This window comes from Ischnura elegans, chromosome 9, assembly GCF_921293095.1.
Source record: "Ischnura elegans chromosome 9, ioIscEleg1.1, whole genome shotgun sequence".
In the NCBI taxonomy this organism is placed as follows: Eukaryota; Metazoa; Arthropoda; class Insecta; order Odonata; family Coenagrionidae; genus Ischnura; species Ischnura elegans.
The window spans coordinates 43399857-43417403 of record NC_060254.1 but is presented as its reverse complement, the minus strand read 5'-3'; the positions used below and the strand labels follow the sequence as shown (position 1 = coordinate 43417403).

Genomic DNA, 17547 nt, shown 5'->3' with positions numbered 1-17547 from the left:
TTTACGTGAAAATTTAATTGATGGAAAAAATCATTGAAGCTCTTGGTGTGTCACTTTGTTTTTTTTTATTTTGCATCCTTTAACTTGTGTATTTCAATCATCATTTAAGTGATTTTGTTTTGGCTGATCATTATCTAAGTCAGATGTTTATGTATTTTTCTGCATAAATGAATGTGTGTTGATTATTTATTTGGTATGTGATGCGTAAGTTTTTGTGGCTCTTATCATTCTTAAAAATTTTGCTACTTTTTCATCATTACTCTGCTGCTTGAAGTAGAGCGATTCATGTGTCTATTCAAGGTGCAAAGATTTGCTAAATATTGAGTGCACTATGTTAATTTTTCACCTTCTAAAGCCTTAAAAACCATTTCCTAATGATGTCTTGTGTGGTGTTCGACAGGTCCAAACTACCCGGATTACAAGTGTCTTGACTGAACCTCAACGAGCTCTCCTGAGCACCATTAATGCTGGACAAGATGCTATATCAGCTGCGGAGCAAGAACTTACCACTAAGGCAGAATTACCTGAACTTGGATCAGATCCTGTGAGTTATTTTTTCATTTTGCATACTATTCCTGGCGAAATGAAATCTCTTTTGTGAACAATAAGAAAAAAAAATAACTAACACCCTGCTGTATTGGTTACACAAGGCTCTCAAATTTTTCTAAACCATGGCATCATGTTGTAAAACTTGAAGTGTGATATTGATGAAAAACTGACTTTCAATGCATTTTGCTGAGAAACAAACCAACTATATAGTAATGTAATAATACCAAATTTCATTGATCGTAGATAAAACAGCATGAGGTCAAACTTTCGTTCAAACCTGTATGAATAAAGATAGAATCCTGTGTAGCCAATGTAGTGTCCAGGAGGTGACACTTCAGGCATCTCCTGGAGATGCTTTACATCAAAAGCTAAATCTTTTTTGTAAAGTTTATGGTAACATTCATTTGAAATGTTACACTTGAAAACCTTTTAAAATGTTCCACTGTAACAAAACCATGCTTGGACAAAAATATTCACTTTGTGGAAAAAGCAAAGTTTTTATTCCTTCAACTCTTATGGCAAAATTCTTAATATTTCTTTTCATTTTCTATTTAAGATAACATCTATGAACATAATGCGTATTTATCCATACATGGGCACATATTGGGGGGGGTGGGCACCCTTCCTCCACCTCCATCAAAATTCATAAAATAATGAAAAATTAAATATTATTTCCTGAAGTAGCTAAATGAGTCGTGAACAAGGGCATGGCACTTGACTGAGTACTTTATCTCAGTACTTTAGTTTTACTTTGCATCAGATCAAGTTTTTTTTCCAATCAATCTGACCATAAAATAATTTAAGGATAATAATAAATGTAGATTTTGCTTCCATTCCTGATTGCTGTTCATTTTTGTTTCAGGCTTCCTTGAAATGGAAGGAAACAACCTTAGACACCAACAAACAGAATGTGAGCTCTCAGATAGCAGCAATGAATGCTGCCACTGCTCAAGTGGTTACGCTGACATCAGGCAAGGCCACCCCTTTAAGCTAATTTTGTCATTAGTTTTCTACTTATATACATATGTTGTTTGTTAGCTTCTCCAATCAACAAATGCCTGAGCTAACAGTAGTTTTATACCAAACCAACTAATTTTCATTTTTATCTATAAGCGTTATCAATCATTATCAATCATCATCATCAATCACTCAAGTGCCTACCTGGTCTTATATTTCTATCAGTTTTTTTTATCTTGGGTGTGTCAGAAAGATATGACATAACTTCTGGAATTGATTGGGCATAGAATTACAAAGGTATTTGTTCCAGTAGACCTGAGGTCTTAGTTGAGTCCTATCATTTTATTAATCCTTTTTAGTGAGTTTTTTTTTGTGATTTTCTGTATCTTCCTTTAAATCACTTACTTAAGCTGGGAGTAGTTTTCTATCAAACCTGATAATCTTCATTTTTATCTAAAAGAGTTGCTTCATCATTATCAATCACTCAAGTGTCTACCTACTCTTATCTTTCTGTAAGTTGTTTATCTATTCCGAGGCCAGGGTGTCTCTTAAATATATTATACTTATAACTTCTGTAGATAATTGGGCATATTATTACAAAGAAATTTTTTCCTGTAGACCAGGGGTCTTAAATTTAGTCCTTATCATTTATTTGTCCTGTTAGTGAATTTTTTTGTGATTTTCTTTATCTTCTTTTATATAACTTACTGTACGGTATTATCTGCTGGGTGTATTACTAAGTATCTAGTGATAATCCATGCCCATCATATCCCTTCTTAACCCATCATCACCCACAGGTGCCATATGGCACCCAGTGCAGTGCCGAGCCAATACTCCTCCAATGCATTTAAAATGTGAATTTTAGCTTACATTTTGGAGCACATACTTAGTTGAAGGTTTCCTCTATTATTCAGTCAGTTTGGATTGTGTTCATTGTGTTGAGCTCATATGTATCATATTTTATAAAAGTGAAATATGTTTCAATTTAAAAAAACTTTGGGTGCTGGTGGATTAAGAGTCTCTCATGACTTTTTGGCAAAATTTTGTGATTATCTTCTTTGGAGGAATAGATTTGCCATCACGTAAGGTTAGTTTTAACCATGAAGTTTTGCAGCCTCTACCTTAACTTGAAAGTCACTGATAATTTTGGTTTGGGATGTTATATCTTATTTATTAAGTTTACAAAATAATTTTAACGGAAAAATTCATTCACCTCAGTTTCCATGGTTAAAAATTGATTATAAAAACTTTTTTCCTAACTAAACTGTATTTTCTTAAAATTGGCTGTAACACTTCACCATCTGCCAAATGCAATATAAACAAACAATGGAAGAGGTTAAAATCTGAAACTTTGGCTGTGAATCAGATTGTTCCTTTACATCCAACCTAAATTTTATATATCGGAAGTGCCATTTTCTTAATACCTATTAACACACTGAGGGACGCCGACTTACAAAAAATATGGGGGGGGCCCAAACCGGGGATCTTTCCCCGGGAAGTTTTATAAGTAGTGAGTTTTAAGTTTTTTAAGCATTTTAGAAGAGTCATATGATCAACATTAGAGCCCTGATAACTCGAATCTCGATATCTGGACACTCCAGGGAAAATCGACAAGCCTGACACATTTTTTCCTCTCACCCATAACGAATTATGAGGGGGCTCGGGCCCCCTCAAGCCCCATGGAGTTGGCGCCACTGAACACACTATGAAACTGACCATGATAATAATTCATTTTAACATGAATATGAAAAAAGGGTTTGTTTGTTGAGAAATATTGAAGATGTTGAGAAGTGAGTATTGTGTTTATGTGAATACAGTAAACTCTTGATTTTACGAAGTCAGTGGGACCGGAAAATCGGCACTTCGTAAAATCGAGTTTCGTAAATTCAAACCTTTTTCATAAGTCACGAAAAAAATGTTCGCTTTTGTTTCTTCCGCCGTTTTTTGTCTTTAGTGGTCTTATTTAAATGTTTTCGGTGGTTATTTTCGGTATAATTCATAGAAAAGGCTTTTTTGTTATCGATTTATGATGTGAAAAATCGTTAAATAATTATACCACCATAAAATTCCCATTTCTTGTTCATACTTCAACATCAACGATCGCTTAAGAAATTCCCGACCAGTTTAGAAAACGCAATCAAATAATGAATTGCAAAGTTTATTATAAGAATTTAATGTTATAAATTTGTGGTTAGGAGCGAATAGCAACTATTAAGTTCGCGTAAGATAGATATTTGTTTCCAGCACCCACGGAATGTTAGCGGCAGCCGGCCTAACCGCCATTTATGTCGCCCTCTATCGCTCAGTGACGAGAAAAGAAAACCGAGGGCCTCCACCCGTTTCCTAAATAACCTTCGTAAGTTAATATTTCGAGTTACTCTGTATATTCAGTTGAATGTGCTATCTTTTCCATTGGTTATTTTTGTTGAGATTCAGTTAAGATTCTAAATTTCGTAGGATATGATTATCTTCTGGCAAATATTTGAAGTAAATTCTGTTTGAGCTCTCCTTCCGGATACTGTGCCGTTCTAACCGGAAAACGACAGGAGAAACATCTTCCATTATCGGAGAAATAAAGAGGGAAACGTTATTATCCGCATTGATTGTTTTTCTACAAGAGATGTTTCATCATTTCTCAACGTGTGTGAAGTATTGGTTCACTTGCGTGAATTCCCAAAAATGACAAGCAAAAACCTGTACATTCACCTCATTTACTTTTCGTGTCCCTTTCTCCTCCGTATTGAAAGTTATGCAAAGAACCATTGACGTAGAGAAAAGATTTTCTTAGCTTTAGCACTAAAAATAGTCGCGCAATAATCGTAAATAAATATAGTGAGGAAAGAGCAAAGAAAATAATTTCAATTGAAACGTCAGCAGAGAAGAAGAGAGAGAATTATAAGCGCGGCACCATTTCCCTGATAGTGGAAGATACTTCTTCAGCCTTTCTCCGGTTAATAACTTACCCCCGTTGCAGGTAAAGATGAACCATGCCCTTCTCCACAATCGGGGAAAGTTCCCAGTGGGTGGGGTGAATAAGAGTGGGATGGGGATTGCCTGAGGAAAGAAGTGTGGTCAGCACAAAGGAGTGGTGAATAGTGGTGAAGGGGGCAGGAGAAAGAAGGGTGGGGAAATGGCCTTCAGCTCTGCCTCAGTTTACGTTTGGGGGCCGTATTTTTTGCGACGCACTCGACCTCTGTCACCTTAGGGGGGAGGGAGTGAATGGGAAATGCTGGGAAAGGAGGGGTTTGGGATGCATAAGATGGGTGTCAGCAATATCAGCGTAAGGCCGCGGGAGGAAGTAAACAAAGACTTTGGAAAGAAAGATCTCTCGGCATGGGAAAACGGGGAGACGCGCGAGAAGAAAGTTCACGGTTAGAAGTGCGTCTTCATTACGAGTAGACCGAAAAATAAGTTGGTGGTTAATAGAGCCCAATACTTAAGATATTTAAGTTGTTTATTCAGGAAGACTATTATATACACGAAAAGATACTACTAAAATATCAATTATTTTTTTCCTTTTTGCCCTTCTCCATCGCCGCTTCCACCATGGTTTCTCACTTGCATAAATGGAAATGAAATTGGGGAACTAACTCGTTAGCCAGATCAATATATCTTAATATTTGGAGGGCAGCGGGAACTTCATTTTTATTTGGTGAAATTACTTCACTTTCATATTCGTCGTCACTGCTATTGACTAGTCCCGGCCGCTGCTTCTTCCGACGCATGTACCGGCGTCCCATTGTCGCAAGCCCGGAGATCATCGTCAAGGGCAATATAATCGTTTGATGTTGCGCGCTGTGCTCTTCCTGCTTTTTCCAAGAATTTTTCAAAATCATCTTTTAAGCCTCTAATCTCCTCCGCGATTTTATCCGCTGCTGCTTCCTGAATGTATAACGTAACGAATCAACCATAGCCGTGATATCATAGCAGTAGAATTACTAGTAGGCTAGTTGTATCAATTACCAACCTCGAGAACATCCTCATGATGCGCTATCAAAGGGAATCCGGCCGATTTCCAGCAATTTGCGATTGTAGTGGAGGAAATAAAGTACGTCTTTGAACCGTGTTTCTGCGATGAAAAATGACAATTTTATTAACTTGGCCATTTTAGCAAAGTTAACAAAGTCGTTATTCCTCATCGCAGAAACACGGTTCAGAGACGTACTTGAATGCCTGATAGGCAGGAGTGCGATGCAAACAATTATTTTTGATGATGGCATTGATTGATAGATTTTCAAAATGCAGTCAGAGCGGTCACTTTTGGGGAGAAAGGCCCCACGCTCGGAGGGTCGAAGAGAGGGGCCAGCGAGGGTGAGCTCGTCGAGGAAAGGGTCCGGGATTAGGGACCCTTCGTAGTGCTTCGGCGAAAAGTAGTCAAGTAGTCTTCGAAGTACGTTCACAGCAGTGCAAAGGGTTAATTAGGAGTGTACGAAATACCCCGCTCGACCTTCCTGACATGTTAAACCACGAATTATTGTCGATGCGATGTTTACGAATAGGCACGTAAACAGGGGCATTATATCAGTCGCGATATTTTAATTAAGTCCTACTTCCCCTAAATTCCCAACGTGAGGTTTTAGGCGAACCCTTTCTCTCCAAAGTTGCACTATCATTTACGATTTCACACTTTTGATGAACCACAGTTGGAAGCGCTGATTTTTTTAGCTACTTACGCCGGCGTAACTAGTTTTGTTGACAAATATTTCGCCATAGTTCGTATAAACAAATGCCTTTTGCTCCTGGGGACCGATCCGAGGTTCGTAAATTCGAAACATTTCGTATAATCGAAACTTCGTATAATCGAATAGCACCATGTATAAACCATAGGCTTTTCGCCGGGACCGCACTATCACTTCGTATAATCGAAAACTTCGTAAAATCCTGCTTCGTATAATCGAGAGTTTACTGTAGTTTCAAATTTGTGCAAATGTGTCTGCAACGCCTTTTTTTTCGACTACAGGTCCTGTGGAGGATGTTGACCACACAGCTGTTGGTGCTGCCATCAGCACCATCACCACCAACCTCCCCGAGATGACTCGTGGGGTCCGAATGATTGCTGCACTTATGGAAGATGACACTTCTGGAGATCGTCTTATGGACGCTACCAGGAAATTATGCTCTGCTTTTAGTGATATGTTGAAGGCTACTGAACCGGAAGCTAAAGAGGTTAGAATTTTATTTGTTGCTTTATTTAATATCCCCTATCTATTTCTCTGCTCTAGCAATGGATTATGTCAAAATCTTGCAATTTTAGCCCATTGGACCCAGCCTAGATCTTTTCTGTATCTCAAGGATACATGCTTAATCCATTACATTGTCAGTTAAGAAAAAATGCAACATTTTCTCTTCAACTTTGAGAGTTTGTTACTTATTTATACCAGGCTAAGTTTTCACTTGCTTAATATTACTTTAAACTGATTAAAGTCAGTTTAACCAGTTAAGTCATGGAATTCATCTTTGTTTTCTCAGTGACTTTTGTGTGTTTCACAGGTAAATAATAGGGCAATAGTTTTTTTTAAGTATATTGCTGCTTGTGAATAATCACATTTTAAGCTGAAAAGCCAAAATAAGATTTTAATTTTTGTTACAAGTCTGAAAATATGGAAAAAATAATCCTTTGCTTGATGTTCCTTAGGGGTATTATTTTATAGATAAAAAACCAAAATTTGATATTTTTATCTGTAATCATATTTTGCTACTGTATTTCAATGCCCTCTTTCATTTTATTTCCAGCCAAGACAGAATTTGTTGAATGCTGCCAGCAGAGTGGGTGAAGCTTCCCAGCAAGTTCTGAGCACAATGGGGGAAGATGAAATTGATGGTGACGATGGTGAGGAAGGGGAAAGGCGTCGCATGGGAGATATTCTTCTGGGTCTCGCAAAGGCAGTAGCGAATGCAACCGCTGCTCTGGTGCTGAAGGCAAAGAATGTGGCTGCGACAAGGAGTGGCACAGATCAAGCAATGCAGAACAAAGTCATTGGGGCAGCCACACAGTGTGCCTTATCAACATCTCAGCTTGTTGCTTGTGCCAAGGTATGTGGACAGTTTCTTTTGCTTTTAAGTGTTACCCCAAAGTTATGCTAACTCATGAAATGTCTAGTTTGAGCATTCAGTTTATTTTTACGATATATTTGGACTTTTTCTCTCCTTTTTTTCTTAAAATACTCTTGATTCAAACAGCACAAATATCTGTTGATGAAAAATGTTCATAATGAAGTTATTTGATATAAATTTATCTAATACTTTGAGCATGTGAGCCATATTATATAATGTTTCTGTTTCTATTTAGTTAAATATAATGGTAATGGTGGAAGTTTTCTGCTATCTATGTTGTAGGAAGGTTGCCAGAGAAGGTTATTTTTTATTTGTTGACAACCTTGTAAAAATAAATCACTCTTAAGTGTATCAGTACCTATTCAGCTGATTTTGAGCAAAGTTTTGCATCATCTTAAAATTAGTTGTGCTATTTTTATAAAGTATGCACTTGAAAATGCTACAGCAGTGAGCAAATCCAGATTGAGAAGATGGAATCACCCTTTCTATCCAATGTCAAATCCAAGGGAAAAGCTTATTGCTGAAGCTTGTAAGTTAATGCTTTGAAATAGATGGCCACTTGTGTATGATACCCTAAATTTACCTCCAGGTGTTAAAATAATTACACAATTTTACAAACAATTACAACTCTTTTTGCTGAATGCTAAATTTGATAGAGAACTAGAAACTGTTCATATAGATATGTGCGTCATATTCTTATGTTCATTGGATGTTATTTCTTTCCCAAAAATTGTGTGGATCTACCCCTGTGCTAAGATATTTAACTCATTCTATTGAACATTTATTTTCATATAATCATTGATTATTCATACATTTCTGAACTGTTTCAGGTGGTGGCACCAACTCTGAACAGTCCAGCATGCCAGCAACAGTTGATGGGAGCGGTGAGGGAGGTAGCACGTGCTGTGGAAGGCCTGGTGTCTGTGTGCCAAGAGGCATGCCCTGGAGAGGAGGGTGAAGTCACTGAGCAAGATGAGCATGTACTGCAAGAATTGTCCCTTGCTGCAGCGGAAGTCACTCGCACCCTCAACGACCTTCTGAACCATATCAAGTAAGTTTCTAGTGAAAAGATTTTTATTCCTCAAATAGGGATCTGTTGGATTCCCAGAAGTGTAGGCTGTGTTTGCATGTTGATTCCAATGCCAGCCCCATTATTTTGGTCACCATTTCTATGAGAATGAGGCACAAATCCAAGGAAAGGGTCTTAGGAGCCATAATCTCCTCCTGGAGTCAGCCTTCTACAGTTTGGTAGCCAGGAGTTTTGTTTGGGGGGTCCAAAACCAAGGGGGAAAATGTTTTAAAAACAGGGTTACTAATTAGAGGGTTTTAAGCTAATTTTAAGACTTTTCATAATCGAAAAAAAAACTTCATTTTCAAAGAAATCTTATGTGGATTCATGATTTTTGATATTTTTTTTCTTTTACAAAGCAGAGTAATTGCGCTTTTATATATTGGGAGAGGGAGGGTTCCAGACTCCCCCTTTGCTGCACCACTGGCACTCTGTTCTATCAGCTTAAAAGAGAGAAATTTCGTTGTACTCTAAGCTGGGTACTGGAAGTAGTAAATCTTAATGATGTGGGATAGTTTTGTGTATGTGTGTTATACTGGAGACTGAGAGCATTATATCCTAGAAGCTAAGGGGAAATGAAATTGTATTTAACTGGGAAATGAAAGAGTTGACCTTTAACCCTCCACTTAAAAAAACTTTCTCTATCTGCCTCTGGTGAGAACAGTAGTCTTTTTCTCAGAAATGAAAAAGAGGTATGATGCTGAGATTCATAGGAGTAGATGGATTCCTATTGAAACTATGAATTTGAAATCCATGTATTGTAGATTAGGTCCATGGATCGGAGATGATCAATATGTATTCCATCATTGACTGATAAATTATTATCACCTATTGTCTCTGTCTTTTATTAAAATCTACTACTTTCCTATTCCCTACATCATTTTAAATGGTGCATTGGTAAATTTTATGTATGGGTCTTTTCCTTTTTTATTTTCAGCACCTTAAAGTTGCAAGCTAACCTACTAAGTGCAAGTGTTGTTTGACCAATTTGATTAAATATAAAGTTTAAAAACAATGATTTCTCTGTTAAACCTCAAAGTGTTTTGGTTATTTATATCATTGATGTTCTATTAGGTATTAGTCAGAAATTTGTGCTTATTCAGTGCTCTTGCGTTTTAGGCAAGGACCAAGAGAACGTCACGCCATTTCTAGCAAAGAAATTAGTGTGACCGAAGGCACTGTTGAAACTATTATGGTTGCCACTGATCGCTTATTTGCATCCTCTGGTGATGCTGGAGAAATGGTTCGACAGGCGAGAGTTCTTGGACAGGCTACAGCTCAGCTGATCCAAGGAATTAAGGTAAGCAGCTCCAAATTTTCCCTTTTTTATGAAGAAAATGATGTCCCAAAGTGCTCAAGCTAATGTCAGCCTCACATATAATAAATTTGTGACGTAATGATTCAGACTCATGAATTTTTATGAATCATTAATTTTTTTATCTTTGGGGTTTTTATCATTGCAAAGGTCACTGCACTGATCAATTTCCTGAAAGCAGTAGTATTTTGGCATTGTGAAAATGGGATACGTTCCATGAAGCAATAAAATAAATTGGAACTTCTAATAAGGCTCCAAAACTAGGTTATTTTCATTTTGAGTCATTAAGAATAATTTTTATTTTTACCTATTGCTTTGTTTGTCCAAATTAATGTTTAAGTTGGGAATAAATTTTTCTATACTATTAATATATTTCATCTCAGAAGAGACATCCTAAACTTAGAGCTCTGCTGATTTTTTTAGTCCATTCTAGATTTTATTCCAGCTAGCTTGGTTGGCATGGCTTGGTGTAATTTGATAGAAAACTAACTAATTACACTCTGGAGCCACTCTAGTTGAACTCAGTTTTTATACATTTTATTGGAAGTATTGGTGAAGTTTTCATTATGTTGGCAAATGTTTTTACTTTTAGGTTTTATGACGAGGTTGTGCCGACTGGCATTGTTTGTTCTGTTAGCTACATGTACTTTTTACACCCTATCCTTTAATATATATGAAGATAAAGAATAAAGATATAAATAAAAAAGCACAGTTATGTCACCGTAAGAGCACCTTACTACAATATTTGTGTTGTTGCTAAGGCATTTTCAAGAATAAATTTCAGGGATTTTTCAAGACTTGTTTTTGATAATAATTTTGGTCGTTACTCCAAATGGGTCGTTTTTGAATAGTCTTTAGTCGGTGAGCTCCTGCATATAAAAAGTCTTGGAAGAGTGTACCACCTGTCGTTTTGATTCTAACAGGGAGAAGCAGAGAAGCAGAGTGATTCTGAAGTGCAGAGGCGTTTGTTAGCTGCCGCCAAGGCATTGGCTGATGCCACTGCCCGAATGGTGGAGGCTGCCAGACTGTGTGCTTCTGCACCTCACGACGCTGAACGACAAGACCAGTTGAGGATGGCGGCTGAAGAACTTCGCATCGCCACAACAGCGGCTGCTGCTACTCCAGCTTTTAGAAGACAACTCATATCAAGGCTGGAGGTAAGAGCAGTTGCATCAATACATTCTTACTCTAAGGATCTACTCAATTAGAGTTATTCATATACCCTTAGATGAGTGGCGTAACTATGTGAGGATGAGGGAATATATCCCCCCCAAAGCCTCAGAAAAATAAAAAAAATATTTAGAACTATTGTCTAGTTTTAACACATAATAACTGAATCAGCTTAAAGTTTAAGTGCCAAAATGATGTAAAGTGTATTTCCAGGCATGACATTTTTCAAAAATTTTCCCAAACCCCCATTGCCACTTGGGGAGTCAAACCCCCAGACCCCCCTCAAGGATATTCCTAGTTATGCCACTGCCTTAGTGTATTTTCCATTTGGGGCACATTTGGTTGTGCTGTATCTCAGAAAATTGCCTCTTTTATGAATTGCCACCTTAATGTATAATCTAATCATTGCAAATTCTATTTCTTTGTCTAATTATTCCATTTCTCTAGACACTCTCTCTCTTCTTCAAACTTTTCTTTATGCCCCTCATAATATACCACTCTGATTCATTCCGTTGGGACTTTTCCGATCTACCCTTACTCATGAATCAACCTTTTGTAAATCTATTTTATCATTCAACTTTACACAAAGAAAGCGCAGAGAATTGCTGGTACATTTCATCATTATCGATGTGTCTATGGTAATATTCCTGAAAGCTGTTTCTAACATGTGGAAGACAAAGATGAGTTTAGTGAAGAAAAAGATTTTTCTTATTTTTTTTCGGTAGTATTGAAAATGTTCCACTTTATTCCTGTTACTTTCTCTTTATGCTTGAGCATATTTCTTTTGCAGTTCATTCTTTAAATAAGTTCTATAATTTAAAAAATCCCATTTCATGTGAACTGCAGTTAATTATCATAGTTTTCTCTTCACTCTTAATTTTACTGAGCAACCGCTAATTCTTACAGACATAAGTTGGCAATATATTCTTTTTTCAGTTTATTTCTTCAAATATAGCTATTTTACTGATATTCAAGAGTTAGAAAATGCGTCGACGCTTACGGATGTATTTTTTTTTTTGCCACCCCTAGAATGCTGCCAAGCAAACTGCCAGTACTGCAACACAGTGTATTGCCGCTGCCCATGGGGTTGGGCCTCACAACAACAGTCGTGCTTCCCAAGAAGAGCTCATGCAGGATTGCAGGGTTGTGGCAGAACGTGTACCTCGTCTCATTGAATGTGTCAAAGCCAGTCTCACCCAGCCAAACTCTGCATCTGCTCAGTCCAGCCTCGTTGATGTCAGTCAACAGTTTGTGGATGTAAGTATATCTTCATCAATCTGCAATCTCTGTTTAAAGCTTGTCATCTGAAAGTTTTTAACAGCATAAAGATGCACTATATTTCTTTGAGAGACCATTGAGAGAGATGCAATTGATGCATTGGATAAATCATGGTCATAGAAAGAGAGATGTGGAATGAATGTAAGAATGTCAATGGCTGATAATAATAAATTAAATCATGAATTTGGAGGTTTACAACCCTTAAGCAGATACTAGAGAACGAATTGCGGGTTGCATCACGGCAAGCAATTGAGCATACTAACTACGAAAGTGCTACTTTTTCAAAGGTACTAACCAAATACTTTTACCTGCATTTTGTTAGGATGGTGCAGGGACCGAGAGAAATCACCGTACTAAGGAGGAACGTACTAGCAAAGTTCCACTGTATATGATTTGGGCTTTAAGCCATTTGCACTGCCTGTGCAGCAAATTATTGGTTTAAAATAGTTTTATTACTTAGCTGATTTGTGCATTTTTGAAGGTAGGCCCTTATTAGCACACCTCTGATGCTTAAATTGAGCCTTTGCTTTAATCTGCTTTGGAGATTACTGAAAAATCATCATCTTTTTTCCCTGGGATTCGGAATTCTACTCCCATTTGGTTAGAAAGAAGCTCGACCAATGTGCTTATCTAGCTTCCAAATTAATATCTTGTAAAGTTAATATATACTTGAATCCTTTTTCAGCCTGGCAGCAGAGTTGTTCAGTCTGCCCGTGCTGTTTTGCCAACTGTGAACGACCAAGCTAGTGCAATGCAGTTGTCGCAGTCATCAAAACATTTTGGTTCTGCTTTGACAGAGCTTCAATCAGCCGCTGGAAGAGCAAGGGAGGCTTTGGTTGCTGCTGGAGAATGTCCTGTTGGGTTGGATTCAGCTGCTGAACTGATCAGATCCTTGAAGCTTGAGCTGGAAGCATTTGAAAGGGCATCTGCTCAAAATAACCTCCGACCTCTGCCAGGAGAAACAGTAAGTTGTGTTGAAGCACGTTACACATCTGTTAGTGTTGATTTCTTTTGTACAATTCTGTGCTTTTATTCTGAATACTTGCTGCAGCAAGAAAGCCTCTGTAGCATCATGTGATAACCCTGATCTAATATATTGATATGCATACCTGGACATGAAACACCATCAAAAAGAAAACTTCACTAATCGTATCGGATGCTGGTCGCGGCATCAAATTATGTAATGGTTGCCCCTGCTCAGAAGGATGCCCCCCCGAATAGCTTAGTAATCAGGAGATGCGAGTGAGCCGGACAGTGCCGTATCACAGTCCAACGACTGCCAGGCCAACCCCTGAAAGTGGACCGCACATGCACAAGTTAAGAAAGTGAAGAAAAACGGTGAAATTGAACCACTTCAGGTCCCGATAGAGAATTAGTGACCAGCTCATTCCTTGATGGGGAGAAAAAAAACTTGGGCCGAGGGCACCTTACTTGCCAATTACTCATACCATTTGATGAAAGTCTCCTTCCGGCACGGCATGCACACCGGGACAATGCTGGGCAATGAAATAACCGCCTGTTTGACCGCAGGCCCATGCAATACGAGTTGAAAATAATAATAAAAATATCGCTTTCACTCTATAACTTTCTTTTATTAAACAATTGCATGAATGAAAGAAATTATACCGTGATGAGGTGAAGAATGCAATGAAATGACCGGTGAAAAAAAATGAACAAATATGAGGAAACGCGAAAAAAAATTGATGCAGATAACAAAAATTAGCATGAAATACAATTATGGTCAGATGGATGTTCTCTTAAGTTTTGTTGAACAGTTATTTTTGAAAGGGCGACACTTTGCACTTGGTGTAATATCTGTGGAGGGATCGGACACTTGTCCGAGACGGGAGAACGGTGGCTGCATACTCTCATTCGGAGAATATCTCCAAAAATTGTGGCACGAACACTTGTGGACAAACAGCTTCAAAAGGAGTTCACTGGTTCAGAATTTTCTATGCTTACGTAAACCAACGCATGAGGGCTCATGGGAGCCCTTCGAGGATACAACGCACAGGGGCCGGGAACCAAGCATGTGGCTTATATGCCTAATCACCCGGGGAGGGGGAGGAGAGGAAGGGAAAAAGGAAAGAGGCGCCTCTGCGATAGGAGCCTGACGACGCCTCTGCGAGAGGAAAGGTGCGGAAGGGACTAGAAGCGAAGAGGGCCCTACTATAAGCAAAACCAGGCAAAGCCATTAATGTGCCAACGATTTTGGTGAATTTTCCTATAAATGAGAAAAATCCATCGATTGCGATCGATCAAATCGTTGGCTTACTTAACCAGTGAGATGTCCGCGGAGGAGCTGCGTCACTCCGTGTAAAGGAAGCCAGCAGCTACATCAGTCATTCACTCTTGAAGCTCTCTCTCCCGACCACTTTTTCGTGACCACTGCTCCTCGGTCTCTCTCTCGACTGTCTCCCACTGTCCCGTCAACCGTTCTCCTCCCGACTCGTCATATTCTCCCCTCACCTTTCTTATTCCCAAAATCCACTGCACACGCACAGAGACACACCTCTATAGGAGTCATTGGGAATCACTTAGACTCCCACGCGGGAACATGAACACACGAAAAGAAACACTCTTACAAATCATACTATGGTAACTTAAATAATTTTGTTACACGTTGGCATCGTTTGAGAGCAAAGTATGTACATGGTATGAGATTAATTGACTCTTTCCTCCCTTTCTTCAAAATCAGGCTGAATCAGCAGCATTGCAGTTGGGTGCAACATCTAAAAATGTTGGTTTTGCAATGGCACAAATGTTGTCAGCTGCTGCTCAAGGTAATGAGAACTATACCAGCACAGCTGCTCGTGATACTGCCACTGCCCTCAGTCAATTGACTGGTGCTGTCAGAGCTGTGGCCGCTACATCAGATGACAGAGAAGTACAGGCAAAGTAAGTTTGCATTTCCACCGAGCATGTTTCATGTGGAAAAGTTTACTCTTAAAATCCCTGTTAAATGTTTTTAAGAATCATACATTTGGAATGTTCTTCTAAATTTTTCCATCCTTAGTTTCCTTACTGTAGGTAATTATAAAATTTACTTTTGAAAGTCTTACAGCTTACGATAACAAAATGAAGATTTTTTTCGTAAACCTGAGCTGGTATTTCATTTTACTTTCAAGGCTCTAAAATTTCAAATTTTTTCTTTAGTTAATTTTCACAAATAAATTCCCTAAATTCTTTAGCCCCACCAAAATCAAGTGAACCTCTATCTTTTTGTTCATGCTTGGTTAGAGTGAAAGAAAGGACCCAATTTTTCTCAAACTGAAGCAAATTATTATGGTATCATGAAACTTGTGGAAAATCTATGAATTCATCTTCTCTTATTCTGAATACTTGTCAGGCTTTTGCATTTTTGTGCTGGAATGCATTCTGTTGCATGTAGTGTGTAATATATTTTTTCTTTTTAACAGGGTCATAGCTAGTGGTGAAGAAGTGATGGATAAATCATTAGCCTTGATTGAAGAAGCTAGAAGAGCTCTTCAGAATCCAGAAGATGTCAGAAATTCTCAGAACCTCACCATTGTTGCCAAGGAAGTTTCACAGGTATGTATTATTGAGCTCATTTGTGTAATGGCCACAGCCAGCAGGAGGGTGGGGAGTGGTCATTGGCTTCAAATCCCCACTAATGTTTTAGAGATACATTAATGAACTGGGCAAATCGTGAATAATTTGTCCACTGCCATGCTTTGTAGAAGATGAGATAAGAGTGTTGAGGCTCACATATTAAGCAGGAAAATGATGGGAAGTTTACTTTTACATTTTTCCCACTTGTAGCTGTAACATGTCTTTCATGTTGAAAATTTAATCACAGGAAATTCTATTCCTTTCTTCGAAAACATTATTTAATCTCTTATGATAATGAGGTTTGTCCTTTAAAGAGCATAAATTATTGCTTGAAAAAATTATCTCTTGAAAAAAATGATCACTTGAAAAAAATTATCTCTTGGAAAAAAATCACTTGAAAGAGCATGGAATTATTGAATCTCTATTCATGTAATGCATGCATGTAAATAAGGAATCAAACTATATTATTGTTTTGTGGCCCAAGGGATTTTGAAATTGGATCTAATGTAAGTTTTTTCTTTCACAGTCTTTGAGTAGGTGTGTCGGCTGCCTGCCTGGTCAAAAAGATGTGGATGAAGCAATTAATTCGATAGCTAATGCCTCTGAAGTTTTAAATCTTGGAGAATTTCCTCATACGAATAAACCATACAGGTTGGTGAAATTTTCTTTTCTCCTTTTAGAATGAGTTTCTCAACTATTGTGATATTTTTATGGACAATTTTACATTTAAATAAATTGTTTCAAAGTTCTTTTTTACAATTTTGGTATCTCTATCTTCCAGCCAACTGCAACAAGAGCTAAATTCAGCCGCAGCAGGTCTTAATGATGCATCATCTGAAGTTGTTGCATCTGTACGCTCTCCAGTAAAACTTGCATCCTCATCTAAACAACTTGGAAGTGCCTATGAAGAATTGCTTGGAGTCACAATGGAAATGGCTGGTCAAACAAAAGTATGTCTGCACCATTTCATTCTTGTATTAGTTATATCCACTGTTGATTTTGATTCTGCTTTTTACTAAACTGAACATTTCCAGTTCATTATAATATCAATATTCTCTGCAGGACACTGAAGTCAGAGGGCAAATGGTGGTGTCTCTCAAAAATGTTTCAGTGGTGTCTTCTAAACTCTTGGTTACTGCTAAAACTGTGGCAGCCAATCCCTCAGCACCAAATGCCAAGAATCAACTGGCTACTGCTGCAAGGTAAATATATACTATAAGGCCCCTTGCACACACACCGATTTTGGACGGCTGGTTAATTGGTTTGGCTGGCTAATATTTACCGGTGGAGCGCTGCTTGCACATACGCTGGATTTTAACAGGTGAAAAACAATGACTTGCTTTGTTTAAAAGATACAGTGTCTGGCGTGATACGGTAGAAATCTTTGATATTCAGCTTATTAAAACCACTTGTCCATTTCCACACACTTTTATTTACACCGACCATGGTTTCGACAACTTGTGATCTTGATAATGGCACAAGTTGCCGAAACCATGGTCGGTGTGAATAAAAGTGAGTGGAAACAGACAAGTGGTTTTAATAAGCTGAACTTGCTTTGTTGTTGTGCCGGTGGTCCACAGTG

At 38.1% G+C, this 17547-nt stretch overlaps 1 protein-coding gene across 3 annotated transcripts in view; it reads left to right on the top strand.

Annotated features, from left to right (window-relative positions):
- The window catches only part of LOC124165382 (talin-1), a 310193-nt gene that overhangs the window by 263681 nt on the left and 28965 nt on the right, over positions 1-17547 (top strand). For all 3 annotated transcript variants that reach the window (XM_046542766.1, XM_046542767.1, XM_046542769.1), the window contains 14 exons: positions 401-544; positions 1412-1520; positions 6467-6672; positions 7240-7539; positions 8391-8611; positions 9749-9929; positions 10868-11101; positions 12144-12371; positions 13078-13356; positions 15091-15290; positions 15812-15944; positions 16492-16616; positions 16747-16915; positions 17028-17167. In XM_046542766.1, coding sequence (XP_046398722.1) covers positions 401-544; positions 1412-1520; positions 6467-6672; positions 7240-7539; positions 8391-8611; positions 9749-9929; positions 10868-11101; positions 12144-12371; positions 13078-13356; positions 15091-15290; positions 15812-15944; positions 16492-16616; positions 16747-16915; positions 17028-17167 — 2669 coding nt within the window. The remainder of the gene's footprint in view (positions 1-400; positions 545-1411; positions 1521-6466; positions 6673-7239; positions 7540-8390; positions 8612-9748; positions 9930-10867; positions 11102-12143; positions 12372-13077; positions 13357-15090; positions 15291-15811; positions 15945-16491; positions 16617-16746; positions 16916-17027; positions 17168-17547) is intronic.